At 47.4% G+C, this 20,903-nt stretch overlaps 1 protein-coding gene across 3 annotated transcripts in view; it reads left to right on the top strand.

Annotated features, from left to right (window-relative positions):
* The first annotated feature begins 4,561 nt into the window (after window positions 1–4,561).
* SNX3 (sorting nexin 3) overlaps window positions 4,562–20,903 on the top strand; it is a 50,127-nt gene continuing 33,785 nt past the window's right edge. The window contains exon 1 of one of the 3 annotated variants that reach the window (XM_044289375.1): window positions 4,562–4,865. In XM_044289375.1, the coding sequence (XP_044145310.1) occupies window positions 4,704–4,865 (162 nt within the window). In that variant the 5' untranslated portion in view covers window positions 4,562–4,703. The remainder of the gene's footprint in view (window positions 4,866–20,903) is intronic. The other 2 variants (XM_044289374.1, XM_044289373.1) reach the window with 2 other exon arrangements.

Genomic DNA, 20,903 nt, shown 5'->3' with positions numbered 1-20,903 from the left:
GTTGTTTAAAACAACAGGCATCCGGTGGCTATGGAGTCAACTCTGCTCGCGAGCAGACACCATCTTTAAAGTTCCAGCCAGCAGCGTACATGTATGGTGCTGGTTGGAAAGGGATTTAAAAAAACTAAACCCGCCATGTATTGAGCTCTATACACCCCTTCCCAGCATTATGATGTACATGTTTGTCAAATATCAGGAAGAGGTTAATAGTTTCTGTACATGTGGTTTTACTTCAAATTGATTTTGCAATACATTTTTTAGATGCACAATATAAGTATAGCAAAAAAGAGAGAATTAGGGTGTGTTCACACATACACTCAGTGACAAAAAATAAGGCACCAAGAAGGAGTTGTTGGAATGGAATGCTGCTTTCTATGTGTGACTGTAATGATGATACATGTACGGGATTACAATATTAGAATGTACTACTCACAGAATACCACCCAAATCTAAAATGTAGCCTTGATTTAAATTACAAAAATTACCCCACAATTGATATAAACAATAATAATCAGTATTTCACAATACGGGATGGGACAATATCATAGGCAGGGTAGTGGTGGTCAAATGGGAGCCTTTCTCTGATTCTCACCCTATACTATATAGCCCTGCCCCCGATAGGGGCGATCCCGTATTCAGGAACCTCCTAATAACCCTTGGATGGCCCTGAAGACGGATTATAGAGGCAGACCAAGATAAGGTGCCATAGAAGGGGTCTAGTCAATGACCTACTTTAAATGCACAAAATAATGAAGGCTGAGTACATCAAAATTAATAGTTGCTGAATACAAAACAATGAATGAATAGATGCCCAATGTAATTTCTGCAATATCGGATTATATCCTTATATGCAAAAAGACATCTTCAATTTCCGAAGATAGTTACATTCAGAGTATAGGTCCCTTCATACCAATGTGTTTCACCCAGTACATGGAATGGGCTCATCAGGGGACATCAATGCAGTATTTAAATAAGCATCAGAGAATTTTCGACCTAATGTTCAGCAATTTTGTCAATACCGATTGGTCATTCGGCAAAAAATAAACAATAATACGGTTGGGCTAGTGAGCCAACGCAAACCCCCCCAACACTTAGTGCCGGTAAATGAATATATAAGTATGTTGATATAGGATGCAAATTAGATATTACTCAACCAATTATCGTCCAAATAAAAGGTACTTGTGTGCCCCATATGTTTAACCCAAAGTGTTAGACCCCTTGCAGACGAGCGTGTCCGGATTAGGTCCAGATGCGTTCTGGGTGCATTGCGGCAAACCCGCGCGAGTAGGTACGCAATTGCAGTCAGTTTTGACTGCGATTGCGTTCCGTTGTTCAGTTTTTATTAAACTGAATGTGGTACCCAGACCCAAACTTCTTCACTGAAGTTCAGGTTTGGGTTCGGTGTTGTGAAGATATAATTATTTTCCCTTATACCATGGTTATAAGGGAAAATAATAGCATTCTTTAATACAGAATGCTTAATACAAGGTCAATTGAGGGTTAAAAAATAAATTAACTCACCTCCTCCAATTGATCGCGTAGCTGCCGGTCTCCTGTTCTTTCTTCAGGACCTGTAAAAGGACCTGTGGCGACTGAGTCACTGAGTCACTGAGCTCATCACATGATCCAATCCAATGTGATTGGACCATGTGATGTGAAGTCACCACAGGTCCTTTAGCCGGCAGCTCATGATTAAAGAAGTAAGAAGAGATCGGTAGCGATGCGATCAAGAGGAGGAGGTGAGTTAAACATTTTTTATTTTTTAACCCTCAATTGACCTTCTAGTAAGCATTCTGTATTAAAGAATGCTATTATTTTCCCTTATAGCCATGTTATAAGGGAAAATAATACAGTGAATAGACTTTCATCTTAGCAACCATACGTGAAAATCGCTCCACATCCGCACTTGCTTGCGATTTTCACGCAGCCCCATTCAGTTCTATGGGGCCTGCGTTGCGTGGAAGATGCACAATATAGAGCATGCTGCGATTTTCACGCAACGCACAAGTGATGCGTGAAAATCACCGCTCATGTGCACAGCCCTATAGAAATGAATGGGTCCGGTGAGGGTGCAATGCGTTCACCTCATGCATTGCACCCGCGCGGAAAACTCGACCATGTGAAAGGGGCCTTAGACAGGGTAGCCAGCCAGTGTGGTTGCTGCTCGGTAGCATAAGCGGGCCGCTCTGACATATTGTCTGTGTACATCGTCAGTCTGTATGGTCGAGTGGACAATATTAGAGTGAAAAGATACGTATATTGGGGAAAAACTGTACAACTGGAAGGAGGCTCTAGTAGCCCATTAGGTCGCCTCTCACCTGGACACAAGATGAGATACAGTTGGGTATGGAGGCATACAGGTTCTGTATGGTATCCTGCAGCACATTTGCCCACAGATGTCACAGCTGGGCCTGTAGACCCTACACACTGATAGGTTGCTGAAGCTGGTGTCCCTGCTGGTCTCATAAATGCTGGATTGGTGATAAATCTGGTGCCCGGGCAGGTCAAGGAAGTGTAGTAATCTGAAGGAGATATTCCTGGGAAACCCTTGCTGTCTGTGGATGAGCATTATCCTGCTGAGAAATGCCAGTTGGCAGCCCTGCCATTTAAGGCAACACATGGCCGTAGGATGTCCTGCACATATCGCTGTGTCCCTCATATACTTGTGGTGACTGACTGTCGTACACAATGGTTCCACAGATCATCAAACCAACAGTTGGGGCACTGTGGCACTCCACAGCAAAGGAAGGTTTGAAGCTCTTACCACAAAGCATCCATACTTGAACACGACCTTCATTGGATCCAAACCTGGATTCATTGCCTAAGACGATACAGTTCCAGTCTGTTGCAGTCCACTTTTCTCGTTAAAGGCACCACTGCAAATGAAGGTGACTGTGGCTGGCTGCCAATGGCAGGACACGTAATCAGCGCCATGACACCAAATTTCTTTCTGCTAAGGCTAGTCTTACACAAGCGTTCCATCGTTTCGGCAGGATCTCTGGATCCACCACCACCAGATGTTGCCTGGATGCATGCCGGCCCCATTACCTATAATGGAAGTTGATAAAGCGAGTAGCTTGAAGACATCTGGGCGGCAAACTCTGCAAAAATGAGTCGTGGCCTGGAGAAGTCAACTATGATGGATGGAAAAAAATAGAAAAGAGAAGACCTCTGAAGGAGATGTCACCTGAAAGTAACTAAATAACACTGTTATTCCTCCCATGCTACCAGAACACAGTGTGGATTTGTATGCAGACAATCTGAATGGAAATCGCATCAAAAACATGATAAAAAAATGCACATAAATCTGCACTATTTATTGTGTTTAAGTGCTATTATAGGTGCAGATTATATTAACAGTCCCATTGAAATCTGTGGAGAAAACCACTCAATATAAAGGCTTGTTCACACGACCGTTGCCCCTCCGTTGTCGTATTGCGGCCCGCATATGGGTTCGCAATACACGGGGCACCGGCTGTGTGCATTCCACATCACGGATGCGGACCTATTCACTTGAATGGGTCCGCAAATCCAGAGATGCTGTGCGGAACGGAACCACTACCGGAGTGCTTCCTGGGGTTCCGTGCCTCCGCACCGCAAAAAGATAGAACTTGCTTTATCTTTTTGCGGAATGGACGGATCCCCATGCGGCTGGCCCACGGTTGGTGCCCGCGGATTGCAGACCGCAATTTGCGGTCCACGGCACAGAGAGGCAACAGTCGTGTGAACGAGTCCCAAGGTGCAGAATCCCACAGACAATTGACAGGCTGTGGATTGTAAAATCCTCACAGCAGGTTCGTTTCCGTACATACAAAACATGCAAAGTGTACGTGAGATTTAGCACATTTCATGCACTTTGCTGGTACTGTATTACGCTGCGGTTATTCTCTGTGAATATCAATGGGGGAAAAAAGCCACGCAATTCACAACATCGGCACCTGTACACCGCAGCACGGTTTATACAGATTTTGCTGCGTTTCTGCACCAAAATCCACACGTGTTATATGTGGTTTACTGCAGATCTCGTCCTTTGCATTGAAAGCCCACACAAACCATTGACAGTCAATTTCCGCCCCGTGTAGATGATTTGCGGATTGACTGCGTGCGTGTGCATATGGCCTAAGGGAATTCATAGTGTCAAAACCGGCATGCAGAATTATTTTTTTCTGCTAAAAAACCCGAACACCTAAACTGATACGGAACACATATTTTCGTTTTGTTTTTGAACCAGTGTTTACCAGAATGTACACTGCATTTTCTGCATGTGGTTGTTGGTGCGGGTTTGCGCCAAAGAAGCACAAACATGTACCGAGCTGTTTTTGTACGCTTCCCATTCTTCTTTTTTCCACATAAAAGTGCTGCTTCCCATCGAAATGAATGGAAGGCTGTTTTGAGGTGTCTTTAGAGCTGATTTTGAGGCGTAAACGCTCTGATAAACTCAGTGTGAACTGGCCCTTCACAGTACGCAGCTCTGCCCTCAGCTCATGACAGACAGGAGGTACTACTAGCCCCTCACTCCTCAAGAGCGCGCTTATAAGCACGTGACCCCCGCGCGTCACGTGTGCAGGGCCGCCCGTCTTGTGCGCGCTGCTGCGTTCCTGTCACCTGACTGATCACGGCCGCCACTTCCGGCAGCTAACTGGACAGCGCCACATTCGTTTCGCCTAGGTCAGCAGCGTTCGTTTATCTGTCCCCCGTGACACATGGCTGAAACCGTGGTAGATACCCGCCGTCTGCACAGCAAACCGCAGAATCTGAACGACGCGTACGGTCCGCCAAGCAATTTCCTGGAGATAGATGTCAGGAACCCACAGACTGTCGGGGTGGGCCGAAACCGCTACACTACCTACGAGGTCCGGCTGAAGGTGAGGAGAGCTCGTGCCTGTCAGGGTGTGGAGGGCCCTGTACATACATGTCGGTATATGGGTAGTCATGTGACTCCTCTGTGGTCTGTCTGCTCCCCCACCCCTGTCAGTCCTCAAAGTGGCCCCCATACAGTACCATAACCAGGCAAAGGACATGAACAGGGCACGGTGCCACCCAGCATTCTCAGGTACAGAGGAAGGGAGCCTATGGGTGCAGCTGTATAGTGTATGTACACAGCTTCATTTGTCAGTGGTGTTTTCCTGACTTATGAACTGAACATTATGTAAAAAAGACATCTGACCGGCGTTATTTCATTTGCGTCAGGATGTCTAGAGATGGACGTGGGTATGTTCTTGTCTAGGGCAATGTATAATGGCTGCCATCCTGCCCCTGAGGTTATCAGTATCCTAGTAAGATACTGCACATAGCCCGCCTGATTCTTCACAAGGGGCCAGTCACACAAGCGTATTCCGGATCTGTTATTCGCATGTGTCATGGCCAAAACACAAGTTTAAAGGGTTGTCTGGCCTTGGGAGTCTCCGAACATAGAAAAATCTCACAATCGCCTGTCTGCAATCTCAGTGATGTTCCATTCCTGGTCGCAGGATCGGGAAGTGGCTTGGTCACAGTGACTTGGACACTACGTCACCAGTGAGTCTTGTGATTGGCTCCAGTGGGAGTGGGACCTAACCCTTTCCTGGTCCTGCGGGCGCAGGAGGACCACAGGCAGGTAAGTGGGGTTTTGTATGTTCAGGAACCCACTGGACAGCCTGGGCTCACAACTAGCATTGAGCGAACTTGTGTTTTAAGTTCGGCGTCCAAGGTTCGGGTTATCGGAGAATCCTGTTCTGGATTCTGTTACCACGTACCATAACGGAATTCTATGACGGCATGCACCACGGAAGCCTATAAGAGGCATTGCGTATTGGCCCGCATACACGTGATTGAGATTTCGAGTATTTCTGCTGCTGATGTGCCGTCGATCCGCTGGAGAATTGGCTAATCTGCAGCTTTTTCTGGGAGTAATTCCAGACTGATGACAGACTCCAGTCACTTGCTTTGGATGTGGAGTGTCATTGGATTTGGTTTTAGGTATGATATCCCCCTGAAGGGCGTATTGACCTGCCCAGTATTCAGGCAATACGAGAGCCAATGGAGGATAAACATGTTCATTGGCGCTCCTTTTCTCTGGTCTATTACACAGGCTGATGCAAAGTGGAGGCGGAGGAATGATCACTACCACAGTCATTCATCCCTCATTCTGTTCTATTTGTGATCGGCAGCACACTCCTGATGACACAGGGATTCTAATGAAGGATGCCTATCAGCCTATGAACAATTATACATGCCAATTATCAGCAACATGCTTTCCTATGAACCAGTGTTCCCGATAATTGGCTTGGCCCTAAAGCTGGCCATACACATTATACTTTTGATGTCCGAACCCGGCGGCACCCTAATGGGTTTGGGATGCTACCGACTCTCCCCCGACTGATGATGTAAGTGGAACCTTTTGTTCTCTGGGGAGATAAGCAGTCGCCAGAACTGTCTGGCAGCGTCTTCCTCCACCCCCCACATAAAGAGTTGTTGCGATACCAAATTTTTGATTCGGTTTCGATACCATGAAAAAGTATTGCGATACTCGATACCATTCGATACCACGCGAAAAAAATAAACAAAAAAAGCCACGTGCATTCCTCATTTTTAAAAATGGCGAATCGCGCAGTTTTTATTTTATTTTTTCTGTTCCGGCATTTACCACCTAGATTTTTTAAATATATTTTAATAGTTTGGACTTTTCTGACGTGGCGATGTAATATGTTTATTATTTATATATTTTATATGTGAAATTGGGAAAAGGGGGTGATTTATACTTCATATTTTAGTGGTTTTTTTTTTGTTTTGTTTTTTTACACTTTTTATTTAATAACTATTTCCCCCCTTAGGGGCTAGAACCTGGGATCTTTCGTCCCTTTTCCTATTCAGCCTGATAGATCTCTATCAGGGTGAATAGGACTCCACACTGTCCCTGCTGCTCTGTGCTTTGTGCACACAGCATCAGGGATGTTACCATGGCAACCAGGGCTTCTGTAGCGTCCTGGCTGCCATGGTAACCGATCGGAGCCCCAGGCTTACACAGCTGGGGCTCCGATCAGAAGCTGCCACTGCACCACCAATGAGGGGGAGGGGAGAGGTCCCTGTGGCCACTGCCACCAATGATTTTAATACTGGGGGGTTGAGAGGGGCCGGCGCACTGTGCCACCAATGGATTTTAATGGGATGGGGGGGTTGAGGGGGGGGGGCACACTGCACCACCAATGATAATTACCCCTTTATACAGGAGGCGGGTACTGGCAGATCAGCGGCAGTTAAGAGCCGCTGATCGCAGCTCCCTGTCAGGGGCAGGGTGCCGGCAATGCGATTCTGCTGCCGGCACCCGCCTCCTGTATGTATTAAAGACTGACTACTGTATATGAGTCCAGACTTTCACTATCAGGCCACACAGAGCGGCGCCCAGCGATGTCTCAGCACTCACCATTAGTCCTGGGCGCCGCTCCGTTCGCCTGCAGTGCTCCATTACTGTCTCCTGCTCCACATGCTGCTGATTACTATCGGAGCGATGGGAGGAGACATCAGATTCACTAGTGGGCGTTCCTTCTTCCTGGCTGTAGCGCTGTCCAAGCGCAGGGAGAAGGAACGCCCACTAGTGAAGCTGATGTCTCCTCCCATCGCTCCGATAATAATCAGCAGCATGTGGAGCAGGAGAGGAGACAGTAATGGGGCACTGCAGGCGAACGGAGCGGCGCCCAGGACTAATGGTGAGTGCTGAGACATCGCTGGGCGCCGCTCTGTGTGGAAATAATCCTATCATTGGTGGCGCAGTGCGCCCGCCCCTCCTACGCCCCTCTCTTCTCATTGCCGCCCCTCTCTTCTCATTGGTGGCAGCGGCAGCAGTACAGGGGGGAGGGAGGACAGCTTCCTTCTCCCCGTGCTGCTGAGAGAGAACATGAGCGCGCCGATAGCAGCGCGCTCATGTTCAGAGATACTAGACTGCGCAGAAGCGCAGCCCAGTATCGAAAAAACGGAAATCCCGGTATCGTATCGATACTGGGACAAAAGTATCGATTGGGTATCGAAATTTCGATACCCGCAACAACCCTTCCCACATAGCATTCATAAACATATTCTGTCGAGCTGAACATGTATGTGTATGGGCCGAACAATCAAATATTGTTATACAGCTAAAAAAGATATGAACCCGTGCAGGGGCAGTTTTATTTTATTGCATTGTTACTTATTTTCGGCTTAAAATCATTTTCTCAAAATTTCAACAGTTTCAGCCTAGCTACAGAGTATCTTAGTTTCAGTTTTACACTGAGTCCCGTCATATTGCCCATCTGACTGCCATTTATAGCCCGTATTCCTGACAGCTCACAGACACCCATTATAACTAAATTCATATCAAACTGTGTGATCAAGCCCTTGAAAAACAACATAGCGGGAACGGAGACACTCTGCAGCTAGGCTGACACTTAGAGGACCTGTCACCACACAGTGCAATCTGCAGGCAGCAGGTTATAGAGCAGGAGGAGCTGAGCAGAATGATAGTTTTGTAGCTAAAACATTCAGTAAAACCTGTTAGGGTACTTTCACACTATCATTATTATTTTCCATCGTAGGGGCTCAATACCAGAAAAGAACTGATCGGTTTTATCCCCATGCATTCTGAATGGAGAGCAATTCGTTCAGGATGTGTTCAGTTCAGTCTTTTTGACTTTGCAGGACGGAGATAAAACGGCAGCATGCTGCGGTATTATCTCCGTCCAAAATTCTGGAACACTTGCCTGAATGCCAGATCCAGCATTTTTTTCCATAGGAATGTATTAGTGCCAGATCCGGCATTCAAAATGCCGGATCTGTCCTTCCAGACCGAAAAAAAGGTGAAAAATACATAAATGCTGGATCCGTTTTTCTGGATGACACCGGAAAGACTGATCCGGCATTCCAATGCATTCGTAAGGCTACTTTCACACTAGCGTTCGTCGGTCCGCTCGTGAGCTCCATTTGAAGGGGCTCACGAGCGGACCCGAACGCAGCCGTCCAGCCCTGATGCAGTCTGAATGGAGCGGATCCGCTCAGACTGCTTGCAGCGTTCGGGTGTCCGCCTGGCCGCGCGGAGGCGTGCGGATCCGTCCAGACTTACAATGTAAGTCAATGGGGACGGATCCGTTTGAAGATGCCACAATGTGGCTCAATCTTCAAGCGGATCCGTCCCCCATTGACTTTACATTGAAAGTCTGGACGGATCCGTCCGAGGCTATTTTCACACTTAGCTTTTTTTTTGCCATTTTAATGCAGACGGATCCGTTCTGAACGGAGCCTCCGTCTGCATTATTATGAGCGGATCCGTTCAGAACGGATCCGCCCGAACGCTAGTGTGAAAGTAGCCTAAGTTGGCATACGGAACTGCTTGCCGGATCACACTGCCGCAAGTGTGAAAGTAACCTTACTCTGCATTTTCATGGTGACATGTTCTCTTTAACCCTTTAGGGCAAAAATAATTTTTAGCCCAGAATGATTGGAATGCAATCATAATAAAATTGCACCCCAACTATGTTTATAGTCTTTAATAGGGATGAGCGAACCCGAACTGTATAGTTCGGGTTCGTACCGAATTTTGGGGTGTCCGTGACACGGACCCGAACCCGGACATTTTCGTAAAAGTCCGGGTTCGGGTTCGGTGTTCGTCGCTTTCTTCGCGCTTTTGTGACGCTTTCTTGGCGCTTTTTGAAAGGCTGCAAAGCAGCCAATCAACAAGCGTCATACTACTTGCCCCAAGAGGCCATCACAGCCATGCCTACTATTGGCATGGCTGTGATTGGCCAGAGCACCATGTGACCCAGCCTCTATTTAAGCTGGAGTCACATAGCGCCGCCCGTCACTCTGCTCTGATTAGCGTAGGGAGAGGTTGCGGCTGCGACAGTAGGGCGAGATTAGGCAGATTAACTCCTCCAAAGGACTTGATTAACTGATCGATCTGCAGCTGTGGATCATTGAGCTGCTGATCCTCAATTGCTCACTGTTTTTAGGCTGCACAGACCGTTTGTCAGTCTCATTTTTCTGGGGTGATCGGCGGCCATTTTGTGTCTTGTGGTGCGCCAGCACAAGCTGCGACCAAGTGCATTTAACCCTCAATGGTGTGGTTGTTTTTTGGCTAAAGCCTACATCAGGGTGAAGCTGTGACACCAAGTGCATTTAACCAGCAATAGTCTGTTCATTTTTTGGCCATATACAAAATCAGGGGCAAGCTGCGCCTGTCACCAAGTGCATTTAACCCTCAATGGTGTGGTTGTTTTTTGGCTAAAGCCTACATCAGGGTGAAGCTGTCACACCAAGTGCATTTAACCAGCAATAGTCTGTTCATTTTTTGGCCATATACAAAATCAGGGGCAAGCTGCGCCTGTCACCAAGTGCATTTAACCCTCAATGGTGTGGTTGTTTTTTGGCTAAAGCCTACATCAGGGTGAAGCTGTCACACCAAGTGCATTTAACCAGCAATAGTCTGTTCATTTTTTGGCCATATACAAAATCAGGGGCAAGCTGCGCCTGTCACCAAGTGCATTTAACCCTCAATGGTGTGGTTGTTTTTTGGCTAAAGCCTACATCAGGGTGAAGCTGTCACACCAAGTGCATTTAACCAGCAATAGTCTGTTCATTTTTTGGCCATATCCCAGTCTAATTCTGTCACTAAATCCATACCGGTCACCCAGCGCCTAAATACTAGGCCTCAAATTTATATCCAGCTAAATCTGTCCCTAGTGCTGTAGCTGGGCGAGTTATTTAGTGTCCGTTCAAGCACATTTCTTGTTCTGGGTTGAAATACAATTCCCAATTTAGCAATTTCATAATTTAGTGGTTCCTGCTATATCAGAGCTCTTTGAAATCTATCCCAAAAAGGGTATATAATATTGAAGGTGCACATAGGGTCATTCAGAGTAACTTCACACACACCCGCTACTGTGTATTTCCAAGTCTAATTCTGTCACTAAATCCATACCGGTGACCCAGCGCCTAAATACTAGGCCTCAAATTTAATTCCCTCTAAATCTCTCGTTACCCACCGCTGTACTGTTGTTGCTGGGCAGAGTATTTAGTGTCCGTCAAAGCACATTTTTGTTCTGGGTTGAAGTACAATTCCCAATTTAGCAATTTCATAATTTAGTGGTTTCTGCTATATCAGAGCTATTTGAAATCTATCCCAAAAAGGGTATATAATATTGAAGGTGCACATAGGGTCATTCAGAATAACTTCACACACACCCGCTACTGTGTATTTCCAAGTCTAATTCTGTCACTAAACCCATACCTGTCACCCAGCGCCTAAATACTAGGCCTCAAATTTAATCCCTCTAAATCTCTCGTTACCGTTGTCCTGTTGTAGCTGGGAAAGTTATTTAGTGCCCGTCAAAGCACATTTTTTGTTCTGGGTTGAAGTACAATTCCCAATTTAGCAATTTCATAATTTAGTGGTTCTGCTATATCAGAGCTATTTGAAATCTATCCCAAAAAGGGTATATAATATTGAAGGTGCACATAGGGTCATTCAGAATAACTTCACACACACCCGCTACTGTGTATTTCCAAGTCTAATTCTGTCACTAAATCCATACCGGTGACCCAGCGCCTAAATACTAGGCCTCAAATTTAATTCCCTCTAAATCTCTCGTTACCACCGCTGTACTGTTGTTGCTGGGCAAGATATTTAGTGTCCGTCAAAGCACATTTTTTGTTCTGGGTTGAAGTACAATTCCCAATTTAGCAATTTCATAATTTAGTGGTTTCTGCTATATCAGAGCTATTTGAAATCTATCCCTAAAAGGGTATATAATATTGAAGGTGCACATAGGGTCATTCAGAATAACTTCACACACACCCGCTACTGTGTATTTCCAAGTCTAATTCTGTCACTAAACCCATACCTGTCACCCAGCGCCTAAATACTAGGCCTCAAATTTATATCCAGCTAAATCTGTCCCTAGTGCTGTAGCTGGGCAGAGTTATTTAGTGTCCGTTCAAGCACATTTCTTGTTCTGGGTTGAAATACAATTCCCAATTTAGCAATTTCATAATTTAGTGGTTCCTGCTATATCAGAGCTCTTTGAAATCTATCCCAAAAAGGGTATATAATATTGAAGGTGCACATAGGGTCATTCAGAGTAACTTCACACACACCCGCTACTGTGTATTTCCAAGTCTAATTCTGTCACTAAATCCATACCGGTGACCCAGCGCCTAAATACTAGGCCTCAAATTTAATTCCCTCTAAATCTCTCGTTACCCACCGCTGTACTGTTGTTGCTGGGCAAGATATTTAGTGTCCGTCAAAGCACATTTTTTGTTCTGGGTTGAAGTACAATTCCCAATTTAGCAATTTCATAATTTAGTGGTTTCTGCTATATCAGAGCTATTTGAAATCTATCCCTAAAAGGGTATATAATATTCAAGGTGCACATTGGGTCATTCAGAATAACTTCACACACACACGCTTCTGTGCATTTCCAAGTCTAATTCTGTCACTAAATCCATACCGGTCACCCAGCGCCTAAATACTAGGCCTCAAATTTATATCCCGCTGAATTTGAATACAATACATTGGGCCAAATAATATATTTGTTGTTGTGGTGAACCATAACAATGAGAAAAACATCTAGTAAGGGACGCGGACGTGGACATGGTCGTGGTGGTGTTAGTGGACCCTCTGGTGCTGGGAGAGGACGTGGCCGTTCTGCCACATCCACACGTCCTAGTGTACCAACTACCTCAGGTCCCAGTAGCCGCCAGAATTTACAGCGATATATGGTGGGGCCCAATGCCGTTCTAAGGATGGTAAGGCCTGAGCAGGTACAGGCATTAGTCAATTGGGTGGCCGACAGTGGATCCAGCACGTTCACATTATCTCCCACCCAGTCTTCTGCAGAAAGCGCACAGATGGCGCCTGAAAACCAACCCCATCAGTCTGTCACATCACCCCCATGCATACCAGGGAAACTGTCTCAGCCTCAAGTTATGCAGCAGTCTCTTATGCTGTTTGAAGACTCCGCTGGCAGGGTTTCCCAAGGGCATCCACCTAGCCCTTCCCCAGCGGTGAAAGACATAGAATGCACTGACGCACAACCACTTATGTTTCCTGATGATGAGGACATGGGAATACCACCTCAGCATGTCTCTGATGATGACGAAACACAGGTGCCAACTGCTGCGTCTTTCTGCAGTGTGCAGACTGAACAGGAGGTCAGGGATCAAGACTGGGTGGAAGACGATGCAGGGGACGATGAGGTCCTAGACCCCACATGGAATGAAGGTCGTGCCACTGACTTTCACAGTTCGGAGGAAGAGGCAGTGGTGAGACCGAGCCAACAGCGTAGCAAAAGAGGGAGCAGTGGGCAAAAGCAGAACACCCGCCGCCAAGAGACTCCGCCTGCTACTGACCGCCGCCATCTGGGACCGAGCACCCCAAAGGCAGCTTCAAGGAGTTCCCTGGCATGGCACTTCTTCAAACAATGTGCTGACGACAAGACCCGAGTGGTTTGCACGCTGTGCCATCAGAGCCTGAAGCGAGGCATTAACGTTCTGAACCTGAGCACAACCTGCATGACCAGGCACCTGCATGCAAAGCATGAACTGCAGTGGAGTAAACACCTTAAAACCAAGGAAGTCACTCAGGCTCCCCCTGCTACCTCTTCTGCTGCTGCCGCCTCGGCCTATTCTGCTGCTGCCGCCTCGGCCTCTTCCTCCGCCTCTGGAGGAACGTTGGCACCTGCCGCCCAGCAAACAGGGGATGTACCACCAACACCACCACCACCACCTCCGTCACCAAGCGTCTCAACCATGTCACACGCCAGCGTTCAGCTCTCCATCTCACAAACATTTGATAGAAAGCGTAAATTCCCACCTAGCCACCCTCGATCCCTGGCCCTGAATGCCAGCATTTCTAAACTACTGGCCTATGAAATGCTGTCATTTAGGCTGGTGGACACAGACAGCTTCAAACAGCTCATGTCGCTTGCTGTCCCACAGTATGTTGTTCCCAGCCGGCACTACTTCTCCAAGAGAGCCGTGCCTTCCCTGCACAACCAAGTATCCGATAAAATCAAGTGTGCACTGCGCAACGCCATCTGTAGCAAGGTCCACCTAACCACAGATACGTGGACCAGTAAGCACGGCCAGGGACGCTATATCTCCCTAACTGCACACTGGGTAAATGTAGTGGCAGCTGGGCCCCAGGCGGAGAGCTGTTTGGCGCACGTCCTTCCGCCGCCAAGGATCGCAGGGCAACATTCTTTGCCTCCTGTTGCCACCTCCTCCTTCTCGGCTTCCTCCTCCTCTTCTTCCACCTGCTCATCCAGTCAGCCACACACCTTCACCACCAACTTCAGCACAGCCCGGGGTAAACGTCAGCAGGCCATTCTGAAACTCATATGTTTGGGGGACAGGCCCCACACCGCACAGGAGTTGTGGCGGGGTATTGAACAACAGACCGACGAGTGGTTGCTGCCGGTGAGCCTCAAGCCCGGCCTGGTGGTGTGTGATAATGGGCGAAATCTCGTTGCAGCTCTGGGACTAGCCAATTTGACGCACATCCCTTGCTTGGCGCATGTGCTGAATTTGGTGGTGCAGAAGTTCATTCACAACTACCCCGACATGTCAGAGCTGCTGCATAAAGTGCGGGCCGTCTGTTCGCGCTTCCGGCGTTCACATCCTGCTGCTGCTCGCCTGTCTGCGCTACAGCGTAACTTCGGCCTTCCCGCTCACCGCCTCATATGCGACGTGCCCACCAGGTGGAACTCCACCTTGCACATGCTGGACAGACTGTGCGAGCAGCAGCAGGCCATAGTGGAGTTTCAGCTGCAGCACGCACGGGTCAGTCGCACTACAGAACAGCACCACTTCACCACCAATGACTGGGCCTCCATGCGAGACCTGTGTGCCCTGTTGCGCTGTTTCGAGTACTCCACCAACATGGCCAGTGGCGATGACACCGTTATCAGCGTTACAATACCACTTCTATGTCTCCTTGAGAAAACACTTAGGGCGATGATGGAAGAGGAGGTGGCCCAGGAGGAGGAGGAGGAGGAGGAGGAAGAGGGGTCATTTTTAGCACTTTCAGGCCAGTCTCTTCGAAGTGACTCAGAGGGAGGTTTTTGGCAACAGCAGAGGCCAGGTACAAATGTGGCCAGCCAGGGCCCACTACTGGAGGACGAGGAGGACGAGGATGAGGAGGAGGTGGAGGAGGATGAGGATGAAGCATGGTCACAGCGGGGTGGCACCCAACGCAGCTCGGGTCCATCACTGGTGCGTGGCTGGGGGGAAAGGCAGGACGATGACGATACGCCTCCCACAGAGGACAGCTTGTCCTTATCCCTGGGCAGCCTGGCACACATGAGCGACTACATGCTGCAGTGCCTGCGCAACGACAGCAGAGTTGCCCACATTTTAACCTGTGCGGACTACTGGGTTGCCACCCTGCTGGATCCACGCTACAAAGACAATGTGCCCACCTTACTTCCTGCACTGGAGCGTGATAGGAAGATGCGCGAGTACAAGCGCACGTTGGTAGACACGCTACTGAGAGCATTCCCAAATGTCACAGGGGAACAAGTGGAAGCCCAAGGCCAAGGCAGAGGAGGAGCAAGAGGTCGCCAAGGCAGCTGTGTCACGGCCAGCTCCTCTGAGGGCAGGGTTAGCATGGCAGAGATGTGGAAAACTTTTGTCAACACGCCACAGCTAACTGCACCACCACCTGATACGCAACGTGTTAGCAGGAGGCAACATTTCACTAACATGGTGGAACAGTACGTGTGCACACCCCTCCACGTACTGACTGATGGTTCGGCCCCATTCAACTTCTGGGTCTCTAAATTGTCCACGTGGCCAGAGCTAGCCTTTTATGCCTTGGAGGTGCTGGCCTGCCCGGCAGCCAGCGTTTTGTCTGAACGTGTATTCAGCACGGCAGGGGGCGTCATTACAGACAAACGCAGCCGCCTGTCTACAGCCAATGTGGACAAGCTGACGTTCATAAAAATGAACCAGGCATGGATCCCACAGGACCTGTCCGTCCCTTGTCCAGATTAGACATTAACTACCTCCCCATAACCATATATTATTGGACTCCAGGGCACTTCCTCATTCAATCCTATTTTTATTTTCATTTTACCATTATATTGCGAGGCTACCCAAAGTTGAATGAACCTCTCCTCTGCCTGTGTGCTAGGCCTAAATATATGCCAATGGACTGTTGCAGTGGTGGGTGACGTGAAGCCTCATTCTCTGCTATGACATGCAGACTGATTCTCTGCTGACATGAAGCCAGATCCTCTGTTACGGGAGCTCTCTCCTCTGCCTGGGTGCTGGGCCTAAATTTATGACAATTGACTGTTGCAGTGGTGGGTGACGTGAAGCCTGATTCTCTGCTATGATATGAAGACTGATTCTCTGCTGACATGAAGCCAGATTGTCTGTTACGGGACCTTTCTCCTCTGCCTGGGTTCTGGGCCTAAATTTATGAAAATTGACTGTTGCAGTGGTGGGTGACGTGAAGCCTGATTCTCTGCTATGATATGAAGACTGATTCTCTGCTGACATGAAGCCAGATTGTCTGTTACGGGACCTCTCTGCTCTGCCTGTGTGCTAGGCCTAAATATATGCCAATGGACTGTTGCAGTGGTGGCTGACGTGAAGCCTCATTCTCTGCTATGACATGCAGACTGATTCTCTGCTGTCATGAAGCCAGATTGTCTGTTACGGGACCTCTCTGCTCTGCCTGTGTGCTAGGCCTAAATATATGCCAATGGACTGTTGCAGTGGTGGGTGACGTGAAGCCTCATTCTCTGCTATGACATGCAGACTGATTCTCTGCTGACATGAAGCCAGATTGTCTGTTACGGGACCTCTCTGCTCTGCCTGTGTGCTAGGCCTAAATATATGCCAATGGACTGTTGCAGTGGTGGGTGACGTGAAGCCTCATTCTCTGCTATGACATGCAGACTGATTCTCTGCTGACATGAAGCCAGATTGTCTGTTACGGGACCTCTCTGCTCTGCCTGTGTGCTAGGCCTAAATATATGCCAATGGACTGTTGCAGTGGTGGGTGACGTGAAGCCTCATTCTCTGCTATGACATGCAGACTGATTCTCTGCTGACATGAAGCCAGATTGTCTGTTACGGGACCTCTCTGCTCTGCCTGTGTGCTAGGCCTAAATATATGCCAATGGACTGTTGCAGTGGTGGGTGACGTGAAGCCTCATTCTCTGCTATGACATGCAGACTGATTCTCTGCTGACATGAAGCCAGATCCTCTGTTACGGGAGCTCTCTCCTCTGCCTGGGTGCTGGGCCTAAATTTATGACAATTGACTGTTGCAGTGGTGGGTGACGTGAACCCTGATTCTCTGCTATGATATGAAGACTGATTCTCTGCTGACATGAAGCCAGATTGTCTGTTACGGGACCTTTCTCCTCTGCCTGGGTTCTGGGCCTAAATTTATGAAAATTGACTCTTACAGTGGTGGGTGACGTGAAGCCTGATTCTCTGCTATGATATGAAGACTGATTCTCTGCTGACATGAAGCCAGATTCTCTGTTACGGGACCTCTCTCCTCTGCCTGGGTGCTGGGTAGTGTTGAGCGCGAATATTCGAAAAGCAAATTTTTTTCGCGAATATCGCAACTTCGCGATTTCGCGAATATTTCGAATATAGTGCTATATATTCGTAAAAACGAATATTCGTTTTTTGTTTCCCCCCCCCCCCCCACAAAATTACAGTACACATATAATTGATTGTTTCCCAAAGGTCCAACAGCTCAGATCTTACTCACATTGCCTAGAAAGTGATTGAGGCGCGAATCTTCGTAAGGCGATTTTATTAGCGCACATGCGAATATCGGCACGTCCCAGAACAGAGGCAAAGGGCTTTGCATTCATACATTAGTGAATTGAGTTGCGAATCTTCGTAAGGCGATTTTATTAGCGCACATGCGAATATCTACACTTGTCCCAGAACAGAGGCAAAGGGCTTTGCATTCATACATTAGTGATTGAATTGAGCTGCGAATCTTCGTAAGGCGATTTTATTAACGCAAATGCAAATATCTACACTTGTCCCCAGAACAGAGAGGCAAAGGCCTGTGCATTCATATAGTATAGCACCATATTCGCGAATACGTAGAACTTCGTAAAAGTCGATTTACGAATATTCGTATTTTTTATTTTACTTTCCACCTTACAGATTACATTGATCTGTACTCTGTCAACTACTGTCATCACCCCCCACTGTATCTCGATTGATTCCCAAAAGTCTCACATTCCCTAGAAAGTGATTGAGGTGCGAATCTTCGTAAGGCGATTTTATTAGCGCACATGCGAATATCTACACTTGTCCCAGAACAGAGGCAAAGGGCATTGCATTCATACATTAGTGATTGAATTGAGTTGCGAATCTTCGTAAGGCGATTTCATTAGCGCACATGTGAATTTTGCATAGCATATGTATTATGCGATAATTCGAATTATCGCATATGCGAAATAATAACGAATTTGAATAATCGCGAATATTTTACGAATATTCTTTCGAATATTCACAAAATTTCGCGAATTCGAATATGGGACATGCCGCTCAACACTAGTGCTGGGCCTAAATTTATGACAATGGACTGTTGCAGTGGTGGGTGACGTGAAGCCTGATTCTCTGCTATGACATGCAGACTGATTCTCTGCTGACATGAAGCCAGATTCTCTGTTACGGGACCTCTCTCCTCTGCCTGTGTGTGTGCTGGGCCTAAATATATGCCAATGGACTGTTGCAGTGGTGGCTGACGTGAAGCCTCATTCTCTGCTATGACATGCAGACTGATTCTCTGCTGACATGAAGCCAGATTCTCTGTTACGGGACCTCTCTCCTCTGCCTGTGTGTGTGCTGGGCCTAAATATATGCCAATGGACTGTTGCAGTGGTGGCTGACGTGAAGCCTCATTCTCTGCTATGACATGCAGACTAATTCTCTGCTGACATGAAGACAGATTCTCTGTTACGGGACCTCCCTCCTCTGCCTGGGTGCTGGGCCTAAATATATGCCAATGGACTGTTGCAGTGGTGGCTGACGTGAAGCCTCATTCTCTGCTATGACATGCAGACTGATTCTCTGCTGACATGAAGCCAGATTCTCTGTTACGGGACCTCTCTCCTCTGCCTGTGTGTGTGCTGGGCCTAAATATATGCCAATGGACTGTTGCAGTGGTGGCTGACGTGAAGCCTCATTCTCTGCTATGACATGCAGACTGATTCTCTGCTGACATGAAGCCAGATTCTCTGTTACGGGACCTCTCTCCTCTGCCTGTGTGTGTGCTGGGCCTAAATATATGCCAATGGACTGTTGCAGTGGTGGCTGACGTGAAGCCTCATTCTCTGCTATGACATGCAGACTAATTCTCTGCTGACATGAAGACAGATTCTCTGTTACGGGACCTCCCTCCTCTGCCTGGGTGCTGGGCCTAAATATATGCCAATGGACTGTTGCAGTGGTGGCTGACGTGAAGCCTCATTCTCTGCTATGACATGCAGACTAATTCTCTGCTGACATGAAGACAGATTCTCTGTTACGGGACCTCTCTCCTCTGCCTGGGTGCCGGGGCCTAAATATCTGAGAATGGACTGTTCCAGTGGTGGGTGACGGGAAGCCAGATTCTCTGCTATGGAACCTCTCTCCAATTGATTTTGGTTAATTTTTATTTATTTAATTTTTATTTTAATTCATTTCCCTATCCACATTTGTTTGCAGGGGATTTACCTACATGTTGCTGCCTTTTGCAGCCCTCTAGCTCTTTCCTGGGCTGTTTTACAGCCTTTTTAGTGCCGAAAAGTTCGGGTCCCCATTGACTTCAATGGGGTTCGGGTTCGGGACGAAGTTCGGATCGGGTTCGGATCCCGAACCCGAACATTTCCGGGATGTTCGGCCGAACTTCTCGAACCCGAACATCCAGGTGTTCGCTCAACTCTAGTCTTTAACTCAACATTAAATTAAAAAAGAAACACAAAAAACTGCAATATTGCTAAGTTGTGGCAGTCAGATTGTGCAAGGTCCACTATCACAATGCTGAATATTGTATGATCCTGACTACAGCAGCCAGTGATATGGTTCTTATATCGGAGCCATCCACCAGTGATATCAGTGATAAATTGTATACCAACAGCTTGAGAGCCACATGCAGAGGCCTAGGAGCCATCTGCTGTTTGCAAGCCACTGGTTAGGCTGGGTTCACATCAAGTTTTTCCCATCCGTTTAAGGCTACTTTCACAATTGCGTTTCTATTTTCCGGTATTGAGATCCATCATGGGGTCTCAATACCGGGAAAAAACGCTTCCATTTTGTCCCCATTCCTTGTCAATGGGGACAAAATGTAACTTAACAGAACGGAGTGCTCCAAAATGCATTCCGTTCTTATACCGGAAAGCATGCTGCGGTTTGCTCTCCATCCTGGGATGCGGAGCAAGACGGATCCGGCATGACCCACAATGCAAGTCAATGGGGACGTATCAGTTTTCTCTGACACAATCTGGCACAATAGAAAACTGTTCAGTCTTCCGTTGACTTTCAATGATGTTCATGACGGATCCGTCTTGGCTATGTTACAGATAATACAAACGGATCCGTTCATAATGGATGCAGATGGTTGTATTATCAGTAACGGAAGTGTTTTTGCTGAACCCTGCTGGATCCAGTAAAAATGCTAGTGTGAAAGTAGCCTAATGTATATGTTAAACAGACGCCCCCTACTGATGACATATAGTTAAATATATATATATTTTTTTTTCCTGAACTGTATACGTCAAAAAGAGGCATAAAAACATGATGTAAACCCACCCTTGGTGCCACTGCTTTTGTAAATGAGAGCCAAACTTCATTTAGCCAGCAGTTGTCTCTCAACTCCTCATACTCATGCATGCTCGGCTCGGCCAAGCGTGCATGTGTTCTGAAAGGGAAGA

The sequence above is a fragment of the Bufo gargarizans genome, chromosome 4 (assembly GCF_014858855.1).
Source record: "Bufo gargarizans isolate SCDJY-AF-19 chromosome 4, ASM1485885v1, whole genome shotgun sequence".
NCBI lineage: Eukaryota > Metazoa > Chordata > Amphibia > Anura > Bufonidae > Bufo > Bufo gargarizans.
The sequence above is the reverse complement of the archived record's forward strand: the minus strand, read 5'-3'. Positions and strand labels throughout refer to the sequence as shown.